The sequence below is a fragment of the Dermochelys coriacea genome, chromosome 2, assembly GCF_009764565.3.
Source record: "Dermochelys coriacea isolate rDerCor1 chromosome 2, rDerCor1.pri.v4, whole genome shotgun sequence".
Classification (NCBI taxonomy): Eukaryota; Metazoa; Chordata; order Testudines; family Dermochelyidae; genus Dermochelys; species Dermochelys coriacea.
This window is the reverse complement of record NC_050069.1, coordinates 250774260-250791940: the sequence shown is the minus strand read 5'-3', so window position 1 is coordinate 250791940 and position 17681 is coordinate 250774260. Positions and strand designations below refer to the sequence as shown.

Sequence of the window (17681 nt, the reverse complement as noted above, 5' to 3'; positions counted from 1 at the left end):
CACTTTAGAGTGAGTGTAGGGATTATCTCAAGGAAGATTCACTAAGCATTACTACAGCCATGCTAGATTTAGTAGTTAAATGAAACTAGAACAGTTCAAATAAAGAAGAGGAATTAATTAGGAAGTTAGGAATTTCTCATAGCTGATGGAAACTTAACCCCTAGCAAGCTGGGTGCCTGATGTACTTTTATCCTGCCACGTGCTGTGATGCATTCAAATGTATAGTAAATTATTCCTCAGGTATTAATGATTTACACTAGTGCAGCAGTCCTCAAACTGTGGGTCAGGACCGCAAAGCATTAGACTTGCTAGGACCCAGGACTGAAGCTGAAGCCCGAGCTCCACCCCCACCTTGGGCAATGGGGTTCGGGCTGCAGCCCCTTCTGCCTCATGTAGTAACTTTGTTGTCAGAGGGGGGCCGCAATGCAACGACGTTTGAGAACCCTGCACTAGCGTAACCCATGTCTACTCTTGTGGAGGTACACCAATGGCTAAAATTTCAGCATAGAAAAGGTTGAAGGCACAGATACACATGGTTTGCAGAGGGGATATAACCTTCCTTTAGATGCTTCACCAAAACACTGCTACACATTCACTGGCTCAGGAGGTGTTCTGCCTGGATAAGAACTTTAGGATCAGGCCTGAAACATACTGATTTAAATTTTCTGTACCACACAATACCAAAACCCACAGAAAATAATGACACTACTCTACACCACGGACTGTTGCTCTTTTGCCCCACACGTTTCTTGGGTCCACTCTCAATCAATTTTTACTGTACCTCTATGTGAAAGCTTCTCTAAGATGATCCTTAGGTGCTGAAGAATGGAGGGTGAAATTTCATATTTATATACATCTATTACCGGAACCCGCTGACATCTCCCAAATGCTCCATCTGCAGAAAAAGAAGGCAAAAGGGGAAAGGAAAAGAAAAAATAGTTTTCATTCTTTGAAAGGAAGAAACACATGATGAGATGTGCACTTGCAATATGTCCTAATTATATACTGCAAAAACTCTTTAGAACACAGTTTTAAAAAGTCATCAAAGGACTACTGGAATTTTGAAGTAGTCATGAAGCAGTGCATTTTCTATCAGAATAAATAATACTGGAAGAAAATTATCCTGGTAGAGGAGGGAGGGAGGATCTATTGTATATTTTAAAGTTATAAGATTACACTTTAAAAAAAAAGTAATTTCAGACTTCTGGCTTCCAAATCTTTTGATGTAAGGCTTCTTTTCTGACAATTGTGTAAGTGTGGGAAAATTAGTGTTCAGCGTCTCATGCTTTCCAGATGAAAAGCAAAGCACCCAGAAAATATAAATATTAATTTTCAGGAATTATGAGGATTTGTTGAAATATTTTTAATGTAGGAACTGTGCGCCAGGCATTGGTAAATGCATGCTGAATCCATAATGCCCAGCAAAGGCTCATTTCAAGTAGTACCCTCTAATGAATGCAGTAAAAGAAAACTGCTCACAGAACAATGATATATTAATGGAGCCTAATTTATTTAGCTCCATTCTATTTGTCTAAAATGACAAGACTCTTCTCATCAATGTCTTTTCAAATCACACCTTCTAATTAATTTAGGTCCTAATTAGTCTTTATTTAGAGAATTGTTCATTTTGAGACAAGCTTCCTGTGTATGTGTGGGAGGCAGGGGGGAGTTCAAACCTTGAAATTACCTTTCTCTCGTTCATATAAAAGACTAATTCAGAGTGTAGGTGCTTCATATATACTCTGACCATCTGCAGTTTCAGGTTTCAGAGAAAAAAGGTGGTTTCATTTATTGTTCAGTATAGTTTTGCTTTACAGAGTGATCCAAAGGAAACTATTCAGATGCAACACATTTAATTAGGAGAATATTCTGCATAGTACTGGTTTTACCTCAGTAATTACTGCACATCTGATATCACATTTGTGTTTAAAAAGAACAGCTTCATCTGATTAGCAAAAAACAACATCAGGTATTAATTTGCAAGCATCCATTCACTTCTATGGAATTTTGCAGAATCAAAAGACTAGAGAGAGAAGCAACTGGTCCAGTTGCTCTGAAATGATGAATAATGTTCATATGACATTCTAGAAAACAAGCAAGTATGTGGCATAGAATAAATAATGTAGTATTACCTTCATTATTCCATGTAAATAACTAATTGAAATTAACTGAAATTTATTTTCCAGTGTCCTTTTCAACCCTCCCAAACCCAAAAATGCCAAATAGGATTAACCCACATTAAAAATTCACCTCCTAGTTCAATTTTTATTTCTGAAAATTATTTTTAAATTAAAATTTCAATAAGAAAGCACGTAAATGGGTGTGAAGTCTCCATCTCATTTTGAAACCCTGACGCAGTACGAAATAGCCACAGTATCAAACTTTTTTAAAAAAAAAATCAAGAATTATAAATTTATAGTAAATTCATTATGAACAAATAAGGCTTTGATTTATCAAGGAACTTAGGCATGTGCCTATCTCTAAGAACATGGATAGTCTCATCAAAGTCAACAGGATTATTCACATAGTAAAGATTAGCATGTGCTTAAATACCTTGCTGAGTTGAGGCATAAAACCTTAACTGGTTACAAATAACTTGGCTACAAATCTCAATGGTTTAGAATTAAAAAACCCCACATTACATAATACAAACAAACAAGTTATTGGGAGTATTTTATTCTGTGTTAGTTTTAAATTCAGCTGAATAAAAAAAAATTTTAACCTGCGTCTAGAATCTAGAACACACTTCGTATTTAATTCCAATTACACCATCTTTACATACTATTTTAAGAGTCATTACCAGAAAAGCTATTTCTTCTGCAAGTTCTAGAATTTAGAAGTGGATTACTTGATACACTTATCTCTTTCTAAACTTGCATTTGGGCTGGCAACTTTCATGCAAGGTCTTCAGCTTGATGCCACTGGAAACAATGAAGATAGTCATATTTGAAAATTAAGGATTAGGTCCAAAGTCTGATCTGAGTTATGCTCCAAGAATAGGGTAACCAGATAGCAACTATGATAAAACGGGACATGGGGTGGGGGGTAATAGGTACCAATATAAGAAAAAGTCCTAAAAAACGGGACTGTCCCTATAAAAACAGGACATCTGGTCACCCTATCCAAGAACCTAAATGAAGTTATAGGAACAGCATAGGCAAGATATCTGAATCAGCTAATTATTTGGTCCTTACACTTGAAATGCTGATATAATATGAATTAAAGGGGTACAATTGGGTGCCACTGGAACCAGAACTTCCATTAATTACAATAGTAGAAGAGAGATGGGAAGAGAATGACATGCTACTAATTTATAGCTGGTAAATGGCATCTCTGAAAAGACTCCCTTTGAGGCATGGCACACCCATTTTTGTGGCCTTATGATCTTTACCTGCTACTGCCTGTTACATTGGTCTGTAAGCACCTTTCCAGGTCAGTTGTACCTATCTACTTCCAGATGTTGTAATAAGTTATTCTATTGTGTTAGTATAAAAGCTCCCTCTAGAGTGGCAAAATTACTCACTTGTGTAATAAATGCTAAATTGTGACGAAGAATGGGAAACTACTTGAAGCTCTGATTAAATGCATATAAAATGGGAAAGACCTTCAGAGCTATTTTAAGGAATTTTTTTATGTATGATGGATAAAGTTCAAAGCATGAATTGTGATTTAATAAATAAAGAGTGAAAGAAAAAACTCTGTAGGCTTATAACACCAATGTGTTTATACAAAATTTTGCTAAAAATTGTACCCCAAGAAATAATGTAACTCAGGAAAGACATCCACTCCACACACTAGCCAGAATGAGGAAACATTGAGACAACAGATCAATATAAACATATGGTTATCATTAAAATACTATAATTTGTCAAGCATTGCCACTGGTAATATCACTTTATTATCTTAGTTTCCCCCTATACTTATATCAGGAATATCTGTGTTAAATGCATGGACACATGTTCATTTTTTAGGTGACTTCTACTTTTGCTTCCAGAGGAATGACTCCATCCAAATAGATGGAGAGATGCCCTCTATTGTATTTAGTTGTGAAAGATTTCACTAGAAACTGAACATAAACACTTAAAAGCCATTGTTTAAAAGCCATGGTCTAGAACAACTCTTAGAATACAAAGACTGCTGCTGAGATTACAAAAGTACTAAATTAACCTAAGTCATGCACCAGGTAAGATCTTTGTTATGGCAGATGTGCTATCTAGGGCATATTTTTTCAAAGCATAGAATAGCATGGAATATGATATGGAAACACAAGTGCATATGCTTATCGAACACCTACCATCCTCTCTTGATAAAATACAGAAGATGACACATGAAATTGTGAGCATGACAAACTACATATCCTGAAGGGATGACTCTTGGGGGAAGGCAGGAGGCAAATAGAGAAACCTCATCCTTAGCTCATTATTACTGGTCTGTTTATGATGAATCAGTGTACATTGGTGATGCAATTCTTACAGAAAAATGGAGATTCCATTCATCACTGAGGAAAGAAATGCTACATTGCATTCATGAGAGATATCTGGATACTGAATTATGTGAAAGGGCCAAAAAATATCAGAATTTGTGATATGGTTTTGTAATGTTAGTTGTGTTAAAATGTTTCAGTCACAATAAGCTAAACAATCATCATCACAGTCTCACCAGGTACCAAAAAAAGATTTTTGGCAAATCTACCGAGTGACTTTTTTCCCCTTGAAGGCAAATCTATTTAGTGGCAGCTGACTCATTCAGTTTATTTTAAGCAAAGTCTCCTAAAATATACCCTGAGTGAAATAATGATTCACCATGTGAATTTTTTCTTCACAAAAGGTAAGCAATTCTTGATTAAGTGTTTTTAAATGATTATCTGCTATATACCCATGTTTCAGAGTGGTAGCCGTGTTAGTCTATATCAGCAGAAAGAACGAGGGGTACTTGTGGCACCTTAGAGACTAACAAATTTATTTGAGCATTCAAGTTCTGAGCTTGTTACACTAAGTCTAAATTAACCAAGCTAAAATGAGCTATCAGAAAAACCTGTTCACACCATCTAAAACATACTCAGAAACACAAGAGATGGATTCATCAGGTTCCTTCTTTGATTATCCTTGTGTACAGAAATACATCCCAAGAAGCCATCCTGAGATCACTCTTCCCTTACTAATGGCTAGACATCTAAAAATTGTAATTAGTTAAATCAAACACTGAGTCTCTTAAGATGATGAAAGTTCATAAACAGATGTAGTAAACCTTGCACACAGGGTACTGTATAGCACGAGTAAAACTGACCAAAGTATTGTAATATCCACTTCACCGCTGCTGAGCAAAGCTATGAGCATGAGCAGAGGCCCTGGAGTTATCAGTTTGTGTCTATCGCTTATGTAGGGCCCTAACACATTCTCGGTCCATTTTGGTCAATTTCATGGTCAAAGGATTTTTAAAATCATAAATTTCATGATTTTAGCTCTTTAAATCTGAAATTGCAGTGTTGTAATTGTAGGAGTTTTGTGGGGGTTGAAAGGTTGCTGTAGGGCGGGTGGTGGTACTGCTACCCTTACTTCTGTGCTGCTGGGGGTGGCGGCGCTGCCTTCAGAAGTGGGCAGCTGGAGAGCGGTGGCTGCTGGCCAGGAGCCTAGCTCTGAAGGCAGAGCCACTGCCAGGAGCAATGCAGAAGTAAGGATGGCATGGTATGGTATGGTATTGACACCCTTACTTCTGCACTGATACCTGTAGAGCTGGGCCTGCAGTCAGCAGCCGCCACTGTCCAGGTGCCCAGCTCCAAAGGCAGCAACGCAGAAGTAAGGGTGGCAAGGTATGGTATTGCCACTTTTACTTCTGCACTGCTGATGGCGGGGTGCTGCCTTCAGAGCTGGGCGCCTGGCCAACAGACACTACTCTCTGGCCACCCAGCTCTGAAGGCAGCACAGAAGTAAGGGTGGCAATACCATACAATAGATAGCTCCCCAAACATAACCTTGGGACTCTCCTGCAACTTCCTTTTGAGCCAAGACCTCCAATTTGAGAAATGTTGTTCTCCCTCATGAAATCTTTATAGTATATGTAAAAACACACAAAAGACCAGATTTCATGGGGGTTGGGGGGGCAGATTTCACAGTCCGTGACGCTTTTTTCATGGCCATGAATTTGGTAGGGTCCTATCCTTATGCCTTCATTTGACTGAAAAGCTTACATTCCTCAGTAATTGATTACTTAGGTCTCCATGGCCATCAAGGAAATACCCATATTGTACTGATAAGTGCGTGAATTTTGCAAGCCCTAAAATCAGGCACTTCCTTATACAAGTGAAGCAATTCCTTCAGCTGTTATGACTGCCTGTAGTGGTCAGGCAATTAGAAGGCCTTCCAGATAGGGTGGTTAATGCAGTTAGAAAGTATAAGTGGACCAAGGCCAATACCTTCCTTACTATACAGTAATTATCTGATGTTATAAAGTTACATGAAGTTATAAAGATGTGTAAAACTAAAGTTTGCACCGGTGTATTATTTACAGTAGGTAAACCTAAATACACAAAACCATATACAGCGATGTCATGCATATGACAAGATGTATTTATCTCCTTAATTATCTCACGTGCACTCTGTCCATTAATCGAAGGATTTATTGTACCACTACAAACCTTCAAACAGTTTCAAACAGCTGCCATTTTTTAGTAATTTAATCTGCCAGAAACATGGATTTGTTTTTGTTTTTTTCCCCTAAATGTGGAATTTCCCCCAAAACTTCACTGGATATTGTTTCAGGGACATTAATGTTCAATCCTGGACTAAAGACAAACCAAAGTCCAGATATCACATGACACTGCATTGTTAGAAACAGAACTTTTATACAACTGGAAAGGGGAGATCATTAGACTTCCACTGGGACACACAGTACCTGCTTCTAGACATGGAAGTCTCAAGATATTGGACTTTAAGGTCATGAATATCTATGCAGAGAACAGCTATTATAGGAAACATATTGACATTATTAAAATATATATTATTATTCTCTCCCTTTTGAATTCTGTACAGTAATGCATGTTTTCAAAGTTGTTTAGAAAATGAATCAGTTATGATTTCTAGAAGAGTATATTAATCTTCCATGTCAATGGCTTTTTATTTCAGAAGACACTGAACCTACAATCCACAGTCAAGATTTACGAGTACGGTACACAGTAAACAACATTCTTATAATATTCCATTTATTAAAAACATTTTGTTCTATAGAGAACAAAACATGTTTTGTACATCAATTTTTAAGTACACTTAACAAAAGAAGTGCATCTAACACCGATTAAGCAATAATAGGTTCTACACTGGTATTCCCCATGCAACGTTTTGAAAATTTAAACCGTGATTTGAAAAAGCAAATGCTTAAAAGTCTCATACCAATACTTCTTCAGAATAACTAATGATTACAATCTCCAAAGCTGCATGACGTACTAGCAGAATTTTAACATACAGTGGTCTGCAGAGAATGCTGACGTCCTACGAGCACCTTTCCATGTTAAACTTTTAAAACTGGTTTATCATTTTACTCTGCTTTTTCTAGATTCAGCCTCATGCAGCCTCAGTAGTCCTGTTTTACTTCTATTTCTGAACAGCAACAGTGGCACCTAGTGGACAGCTTCACCCCCAGGGCTCAATTCTGATGTCAGGCTTGTAGGTGAATATTGCAGAATAGCTGGTAAACTAAGATACTTGAGATACATGTGGCATTTTATCTGACATCTATAGGTAACCATTTACCCAGATCCAAACCTTCACTAATGTGTATGGTAGACGGACTTGTGAAACAGTGTTTAATGTAGCTATGTGATTTTAAAAAAATTTAAAATAAAAAAAAGGAGGCTGGTATGAAGAAAACTGGCCCATTCACCCACTGGACGCTTTTCTAAGACTTCCTACAAGTTGTATATAGTGCTAATTTTGTCGTTTGTTTGTTAAAACAGTATTTAACAGGGATCTGACTTTGCTATCAATGGCATAATGTATTGCAATAAAAGTAAAATCACCCACCTTAGAAACAGTCAATAACACATGGCAACAGCCAAAAATATTTTTTTCTGTGTTAAAAACATATATGGATTTAGAGGAATCACTGAGGCAAATAATACTACCATAAAAAGAATCTTAAATCTCTGAGAAAAAGCCTTATTCCTCAAATACCACAAATGTCCACCCCTCCAATATACTCCAAAACAGAACTTTGGGGGGGGGGGAGTAATTGGTCTACATTTTGAATGGTATTTTATTTGTTTTCTCCTTTCCAACATCACAAGTGGCTTAGTTCAGCTCTCATTCACATTGAAATGGCTGCTGGAAATGTCACAAATTCAGAGAGTCATAAAGATTACATGGCAAAGGAGTGGCTTTGGTGGTAAAGGGCTAAAACTTCTGTTAGCCAGTGTATATGTTATACATATTGCACATCACATTAATGTGTATTACATGTCACATTAATATGATATATATTGTATTACTGTATTTATCAATGTCTGCACAAAGTTATGCTAAGTTATATTAGGTTCATTCTTACCCATTTATGTCAGGACATTTATAGCTGACAATACCTTGCAAAGGTAAACATAGCATTTGGCAGTAGAAAATACAAACCTTCTGAAAATCAAGACACATGAGTACAAGGTAGGAAAAGTCTTCATGGCCCAGCTGGTTTGGCATGCTATGTTCAAAAACAAGAGATAAGGGATACACATTGGAACCACAAACACAAGGTAAAAAGCTGATGGATGGATTTTAGACTTGGGTAATGTATAAATATAGCTAATTTTGAATGCATATTTTGGGGAAAACATCTTCTTTTAAGGTGAACTGACTGTGTGAACAGCTTCCCAGATGGAAGTAACTTCTTTTGTACTGTACTGTTATTGATTTTTAGCAGTAAAATTGGCTATGTTTGGTTATTTGGTCTCAAACATTTTTCATAACAAACCATAAGTGTAGTCAATCATTTGGCAATACTATTAACCTCTCTATGGTGACTTTACACAAGAGTTTAAAAGTGTCCAATTCCTGAGAGGTCAGTATTCCTGGTACTGTAAGGACAGCACCGTACAAAACACATTCATGGATAAGTAGGTTTCAGAGTAGCAGCCGTGTTAGTCTGTATTCGCAAAAAGAAAAGGAGTACTTGTGGCACCTTAGAGACTAACAAATTTATTAGAGCATAAGCTTTCATGATAATGCATCCGATGAAGTGAGCTGTAGCTCACGAAAGCTTATGCTCTAATAAATTTGTTAGTCTCTAAGGTGCCACAAGTACTCCTTTTCTTTTTATGGATAAGTAGGTATCCAGTATCTTTAGAGCTCCCTGGACTTCTATGAACCATTTCAGGCTCACCTGTAAGCAACACATGGACAAACTGAGGAACTGAGGTGTTTTATTAATAAAATAATTTGTATATAAGGAAGTATGATAAATAGCTGCATGTCTGATTAATATGACAGCATGGCACGATTATCCATAAAAATAGTATTAGGCAACAGACTTTGTTAAGGCAATACTCATGTCCAAAAGCTACAAATGTAATAATAACACTGTGTAGATTGAAAAAATAGACAAATCTGTCTTTAAGACCTGTAGTTGGCCTACTGTGATCTCCTGATTCAAAAGATTTTTGTTCTTAATATAATTATTCTTCTCTATTTCTTTGTGGCATCCATGCACACCAGTAATAGTCAGGATGATGAAAAATACCCAGCTGATGCACCTATTAGCTAGGATCAGCAATGAAACAGGAATATCAGCAAGTACATGTTCTCTCTGACAAGCTAGTTACTGCTGTCAGAAGCAAAAGTAGTATTTAAAGTGCTACTGAATGCCAGATCCCCTACAAGTCCTTTCCTAATCTTCTTGGAAATACTCTGAGGCTCAAAAATAAAACCTTGTGGTCTGTCTCCAACCATTATAAACAAATAACAGTACTAATGACCAATCCTAAGAAAAAAGGATGGTACACCTTGGTGATTATCAACATGCTGATGTTCAAAGCTGAATGCTGGCACTGAGAATAATACAAGTTAGCAATTACATAAAAACTACTGGTTTCAGAGTAGCAGCCGTGTTAGTCTGTATTCGCAAAAAGAAAAGGAGTACTTGTGGCACCTTAGAGACTAACAAATTTATTAGAGCATTAAAAAACTACTGTAGTGCTGAGAGTTGACCAAAGATAGTCACTAAGAAGTGTAGTTCCGCTGAGATGCAAAGAACTCTTGTCTCAGGAAGTAACTCCTGAGGAAGATCATGTGTGTGCATGTTCTTCCTGCCTCTAAAAGAGGAACTTTTTTAGCTGCAATAGCAGCAGGAGGACAGACATTCTGGGGACTGGGCTGTTTGCGCTAATCTGCTAATAAGCAGTTTGCAAGGTCCCATAACACTATACAAACAGTACTTCAATTAACTGAAGAGAGATTTTAAGGGATTAAAGAACTATGTACATGGCAAATATCAACTGTAAAAAGCTGGGATTTCTCAATGAGCGCAACAGATGGAGAGAAGGAACATAAACCTCTATGTGAGAAAGATTTTGTTTATCAGAAAAAGCAGCAGTTTAAAAAATAGATGAGAGAAGAGTAGGCTGACCAGAGATAACACACACGATGGTGACTAGATTTTAGGGCTGCTGTCTTTTCCATTAAGAAGACACTCCAAACAAAACCACTTGTTCACGATAAACTATGCTGGTTTACAGGTGGACTTACCTGGACAACTGCTCCCAACTTTCAGGACTGTGTGAGGGATAAGAGCAAAATGGGAAAGAAATACTCCAACTTCTCCAAACAGCTACAGGAAAGATATTATAAACTCAGATATGAGATTTATTGCTAGTTTACCAGTGAAACTGGCCTATGCACGTCTTCAGTAATAGCACATTTAGTAGAGGTAGTGCAAGACTAAGATTAAAGGGCATGTTTCCTGTTCTAGTTACAGTTTCAGGATGGATCAATATTAGATGGACATAAGTTTGAGGCACCTGTAACCAGCTGGCAAAAATAAATGGGAATAAGATGTGGAAGATACTAGCTATATCTCGGAGAAAGAGTATATGAAAGATACAGACAAACTGGAGGGAGAAGAAAGAAAGAAAGAAAGAAAGAAAGAAAGAAAGAAAGAAAGAAAGAAAGAAAGAAAGAAAGAAAGAAAGAAAGAAAGAAAGAAAAAGATTTTAGGGGGCTGAATGGACTGACATGAGAAAAGGTCAAAAGAGATAAATATGTATAACTCGACTAACACTAACTTGATTTAAAATAAGGAGGGGCATGATAAAGTCTACAAATGTTTGAAGGGTGTAAACACAAAAGTGGGACATGAATTATTTATGGTATTACTAGGAGAACTGGGATGCTCTTACAAAAATGAACAAAATTGAGTATCTGAGCAAGCTTCTTGATAGTGAGATCTATTCTAGAGAGCGTGGAATAGCCTCCCATGAGAGTAATGGGAACCCCATTTCTTAGTATATTTAAATTAGGCAAGACACAGTACTAGAGAATGAAGAATAGTGAATAATCCATCTCTATTAGCTAGAATTCTATTAATAGAGGTGCTGGTACCTGTTAGATCAAGCTGGAGGGTCACCACAGACTAAGGATTTATGGAAGCAATAAGATGCAAATATAATAATGCTTATTTATGTACACTAATTATTCCAAGTATCACTGAAATGTACTTCAATCACTTCAAGAATACCCACTACATTTTTGGTTGGTGCCAATGCTTTGGTGCCAAGAAATACACTGGAGTTGGCAAGGCCTTCATTGTGTAATCAAACTGTATTTATATTCCCAGGGCAGAAAAAAAAACTTGCTTAGGAATGTGAAGTAATCTCTGTAAAAACTCTGTAAAAAAGAACTTGCTTAGGAATGTGAAGTATTATTTATTTCATTTGGTATTAAAAACAAACCAGTGGCTGTAGCACAAGTGACAGCCAAAGCTCGTATGTCAAGAACTAGTTATTGTGGACATTCAAGAGGAAGGTTCCCCTCAGGTTAAATCTAACCTGAAGAATGTTGCCTTCACATCCCTCACAAGCGGCATCTAATATTTGCAGCAAACTCCTTTCACTTCTGATTTAAGCCAAACTTGGAACTTTCTAAGTCTTCAAGGAAAAATGCCTAGTGAAGCAATCAACAGACAGCTGATAAGTTTTATAAACTATGTTAGTGAACTTAAAGCTTAGGAAACTACCAGAAGTGGCTGGAGACATACACAGTTCAGACAAGTACTGTTCAAGATGAAACTTCTCCATATAGTTCTGCCCATGTACTGTATTGAAATACTGATCTGCACAACTTTCTGTTCCTCAGCCATTCTTCAGCAGAACCAGTTAGTTATACTCTTTTTTTTTTTTAGGGAGCCATTAGAAGCTGACATAGGTTGGAGCAGACCAGAGCTTGCTTTAACTTACATCAAGGCTACATTATCCCCTGGCAGCCATGGGGAAAAGAAGAATGCAAAGGTGTCGTACAGCAGAGTTCTGGCACAGCTGATAACCCAGGCCTAGAACATTAATTGTGTTCTCAATTTTGGTAGAGTGGTAACAAAGATGAGGACAAGGCAATCATACAGAGCAATTCTGGTCACTTGGTCAACTGGTCCTTTTCAAACAAACTGAGTTTTAATACAGCCAAATGCAAAGTTATACATCAAGGAACAAGGAATGCAGGCCATACCTACAAAATGGAAGACTATCCTGGAAAGCAGTGACCCTGATAAGTCACTGTGGATGAGTATCTCAGCATGAGTTCCCAGCATGATGCTGTGGGGAAAAGGGTTAATGAGAGCCTTGGATGCGAACAGAAGTAGAGAGGTGATTTTACCTCTGCATATGGCATTGGTAAGCCCAATATTGGAATACTTCATACATTTCTAGTGTTCACATTTTAAAATGGAAGTTGAAAAATTGAAAAGCTACAGAAAATGATTCGATGACTGAAAAAAATGCCTTACAGTGAGAGACTTTAAAATCTGTTTGGCTTATCAAAAAGAAGACTGAAAGGTGACTTGATTTCAGTGTAGAAGTACTTGCACGGGGAGAAAATACTGGATACCAAAGGACTCTTTAATCTAGAAGAGAAAAGCAAAACAAGAACCAATGGCTAAAAGCTGAAGCCAGACAAATTCAAATCGGAAAAACATCACCCTTCTTTTTTTAAACAGTGACGGTGATTAAACATTGGAACAAACTACCAAAGGAAATAGTGGATTCTCCATCTCTTGATGTCTTCAAATCAAGATTGGATGCCTTTCCAGAAGATATCCTTTAGCCAAGCACACATAATTGGGCTCAATACAACAGTATCTGGGAGAAATGTCTGTGACGAACAGAACGTCATATTAGATGATCTAATGGTCCTTTCTGGCCTTAAACTATGAATCTATGAACTTATGGTGGCTCCCCAAAAACTGTGCAACCTTCTACTTCACAGGATAATTGTTACAATGTTATACATAGACTACAGTAATCAATTTAATAATTATTTAGAAGTCTTATTGATTTCTAAGCTTTGTAACTAAAAAAGTATAAATGTTGTAAATGTAACCTCCCTTTCTTCCCTGGGGTACTCACGAGCAGTCAACACTCATCTGTGTGTCTGAGCCCCTGACGTTGTTGATATTAAAGGAGGTCCTCCGTATCCCAGAGGTGGTGGATGTTGGATAAGTCCTGGCACTCCGCTGCACCCTCGAAGCCACGGGGCTCCGCGCACTACCTCCAACCCAAGCACAAGCTCCGCACTCCCATTGGTTGGGAATCACGGCCAGTGGGAGCTGGGGGGTGGTGCCTGTGGGCAAGAGTAGCGCACGGAGCCTCCTAACCCCCCACCTAGGAGCTGGACCTGCTGGCCGTTTCCAGAGCGCAGTGCGGTGCCAGGACAGGCAAGGAGCCTGCCTTAGCCCCGCTGCATCATTGACCAGGAGCTGCCCAAGGTAAGCCCACACCCCAACCCCCTGCCCCAACCCTGACCCCCTCCAAACCCATAGCCCACTCCTGCACCTCAAACCCCACTTCCCCAGCCCCACCCCAGAGCGTGCACTCCAAGACAGAGCCCTCACCCCCCTGCATCTCAATTCCCTACCCCAGCCCTGAGCCCCCACAAACCCAGAGCCCTCCTGCACCCCAACCGTCTGCCTCAACCTGCAGCCCCCTCCTGCACTCCAAATCCCTCATCCACCCCCCCAGCCTGGAGCCCCCTCCTGTACCCCAACTCTCTCAGCCCCAGCCCAGAGCCCACACCCCCAGCCCAGAATCCTCATCCCCTCCCACACCCCAACCCCCTGCCTCAACCCACAGCCCCCTCCCACATTCTGAATCCCATGGCCCCAACCCAAAGCCTGCAGCCTCCTCCTGAACTCCAAACCCCTCATCCCCAGCCCCTCCCTGGAGCCCGCACCCCCAGTTACAGCCCTCACCCCCTCACACACCCTAACCCTCTGCCCCAGCTCAGTGAAAGTGAGTGAGGGTGGGGGAGAGCGAGCCACGGAGGGGGAATATAGTGAGTAGGGGATGGGGCCTCGGGGAAGGGGCAGGGCAGGGGCTTGGCCTCATGGAAGGAGCAGGGCTAGGGTGTTTGGTTTGGCTGGCAATCCTACTTTAGTCTGTAAACTCTTTGGGACAGGGACTCTCTCTTTGTTATATGTTTGTACCATGCCTAATACAAGGGGGCTGCAGCCTCTAGGCCTTATAGCAATTAAAATAAGGAGAAAGATTTCTGCCTGAGGATCTTACATGCTAATGCTTCTATTGGATTTCTCATATTCTTTAAGTCAGACATATGTTTAAATATTTTGCTGAATTGGAGCCTTTCTAGATAAATATATTAGACAGATAGCTATTCTCTTGGATCACAGCATGATGACCACTTCTGTTGAGTGCATCAACTTGTCAGGGCTGGGCCATAGGCAAACAGTGTGCACCGGTGAGTTACCAAGTTGCAGTTACAAATCAAGTAGGAGGGATTGTTTCAAGCTGGGTCAGGATACCATGGAGTCAGGATCAGTTACCAGGTTACAGATAGCAGGCAAACAGAGTCAGGGACAAACCAGGGTCAGAAGCTGGAGTCTAGAGCCCACAGCAAGCAAGGTCTGGAGCAGAAGGAAGCAGGTGGTCTTCATCATTCTCAAACAGCTCCTCATGATGGCTTCCTGGTTTACATACCAGCATGAGCTAGTCAGGGGGTGGGGGTTGCTGTACTTTTTGAAGTGCTTAGCTTCACAGGGTCCTGCATTAGAAACCCAGCCTAAGCTTCTAATGGTACTACGGAATCATCAGCACCGTAAAACCCCATTGTCCAAGGTTCTAGTCCTACAGGTTATTACACTACATAAGAATGTCATTCCTTTACAGTACCTTGCCATACCCTTACTTGCTAGACTAGTCAAGTTTATTTTACCTTTCTTTCCCACAAAGTTGTCTTTTACCCTGGATGAGGCAAGTAGAAATACTGCAAAAGTGAAGCTATCAGAGTTCATCTATCAGGGCTAGACAAAAGATTTCACCAGAGGTGAATATTTCCAAAAAAAACTGTACAAATACTAATGAAAACAAAAATAATAAAGCAGTTTTTCATAAATAAACCAGGAATAAAGGAATGAACATTCTGAGGAGGGAAAAACTAATGTCACAAAATACATGCGTAATTACATTTTAGTTGTGATTTACGTTAGTTGACAAAGTATTTCTCCCATAAAATATAACTTGAAGAGATTAAAATTAGAAATCTTTGAATGATTTTCATATCTATTTATCATCATCTTTTCCAAAGCCAAGGTTTTATAGGCCTGATTTCTCTTAGTGTCTTGCCTTATGTAAGTATTGTACCTACACTGCCAACCACCTTAAGTTAACACACATCTATTGATTTAACCTGAAGTAACATTTTCTCCCAAAGGCAACACCACAATTACCTTTTTTCCCCTTTTAATCTAGTTTTTGCATATTTAGTATCTGCATTAATTTTAAGACATCCTTCATTTTGCCTTTTAGTGGACAGCGTGGAGAATCACAGCCATGTATTAAAAATATTTGGTTCCTGCTTTCGGTGTTTGTAAAAGTACAACGTAGGCAAGACACCCCATTTCCATCACAACATCTGGACCATCTTTCTCCCAAATCAAAATGTTCACACTGAAGCCAGGGAACGCAGCCTAAAAACAATGCACACATTTTAGTAAATTTAAATATTTAAGGCACTATTCTAAATCTTTTGTGCAAAGTTCATGTTCTACCTAAACCACAAACTGCTGTCATATTTGGTGCAACTTGTTATGGGTAGAAAGAGAGCAGTAAGGCAGCAAAAAAAGCATTTAAAAAAAAGGGAAGAAGGAGTTTTATCTATGGCAGCTAATCTCCTCAATCAACAACACTCAGCTTTGCTCAACAGCCGTTGCCAAGTAACCGGGGCCAGCTCCTCTTATCTGCTTCATAATGTTTCATTGACTATTCAGACAAGAATAGAAAGCTGTGACACTCAGAGTTATAAGCAGCACAAAATGAAAATGGCACATTATGTGGGATGACGAAAAGAAGTCTTTTAGCCCTTGCCTTATCTGGTCTGTGACTGTTGCTTAAAATCATCTATCATTTTCTGCTCTGCTCATTTAAATACCACAAAACAGAGAGAGAGAGAGAGAGAGAGAGAGAGAGACAAAAAATGCATCCGATGAAGTGAGCTGTAGCTCACGAAAGCTTATGCTCTAATAAATTTGTTAGTCTCTAAGGTGCCACAAGTATTCCTTTTCTTTTTGCAAATACAGACTAACACGGCTGCTACTCTGAAACCTGTCAAAAAGCATTAAAAATCTTGTTTATATGTTATAACAAATAAACAAGATTTTTAATGCTTTTCAGCAAGTGCTTAGCAATTCACTGACATCACTGATAACTGTCATAGAGAAAGGCAACAGTTACTGACTTCCCTATTACACAACTTAAAACCAGATATTCACCAGTTATTCTTAAGCTATTGCAAGCAGATTCAAGGGGTTGAAAGATGCTCTCTCACAGCAGGTGGAAAATCCTTGAAATCTTGACAGCCATTTTATGTGTGACCATAAGATGATGATCCATGCAAAACTTGAAATATTAACTTTCATTCACAATTTCATCTCTCTTTCTCACACAAATACAGAGAGATTCTGATTTACAATTCAAACACTGATACTCTTTGTATTAGCTTTTTTCTCCACTCATTCATTGTGTTAGCTACATGGAAATCTCATCCTTCAGTGCTGCTTTGATTGTACATAAAAGTTTAGATTTTCAGAGCACACACCCATCTTTGAAAATCAAGCCTCAGTCTAAGTCTGTCTCTAAATATGATGGTTCCTAACTGTCATTCTCTTTACAATGTTACAACACTATCTCAAATATCCACCTTGACTCTTCAAGAACCAGTGTCAGAATGCTTGCATCATCACAAAGTCACAATGTCCATCTTGAAAAACCCCTTGAATGATATAACAAAATATTTTCTGTAGACTTAGGTATGCTCATTACATAGAAACTATATTTTTTCAATGAATTTAACTTTCCCGGAATCCTTCGTCTCCCTGATAAAGTTCAGGCTGTAATGCGATGTGAGTATTTAGTGTGATCCACATCTGAATCCAAATGTAAACTTTATCAGGGATCAGTGTTCATGTCACGCTCCCTGTCAGTACCCGGT

General features: G+C 38.8%; 1 protein-coding gene across 2 annotated transcripts in view; it reads right to left on the bottom strand.

Moving 5' to 3' along the window:
- Positions 1–17681, bottom strand: part of PTPRN2 (protein tyrosine phosphatase receptor type N2) — a 992764-nt gene that overhangs the window by 718659 nt on the left and 256424 nt on the right. For both annotated transcript variants that reach the window (XM_038390254.2, XM_038390255.2), the window contains exon 3: positions 782–895. In XM_038390254.2, the coding sequence (XP_038246182.1) occupies positions 782–895 (114 nt within the window). The remainder of the gene's footprint in view (positions 1–781; positions 896–17681) is intronic.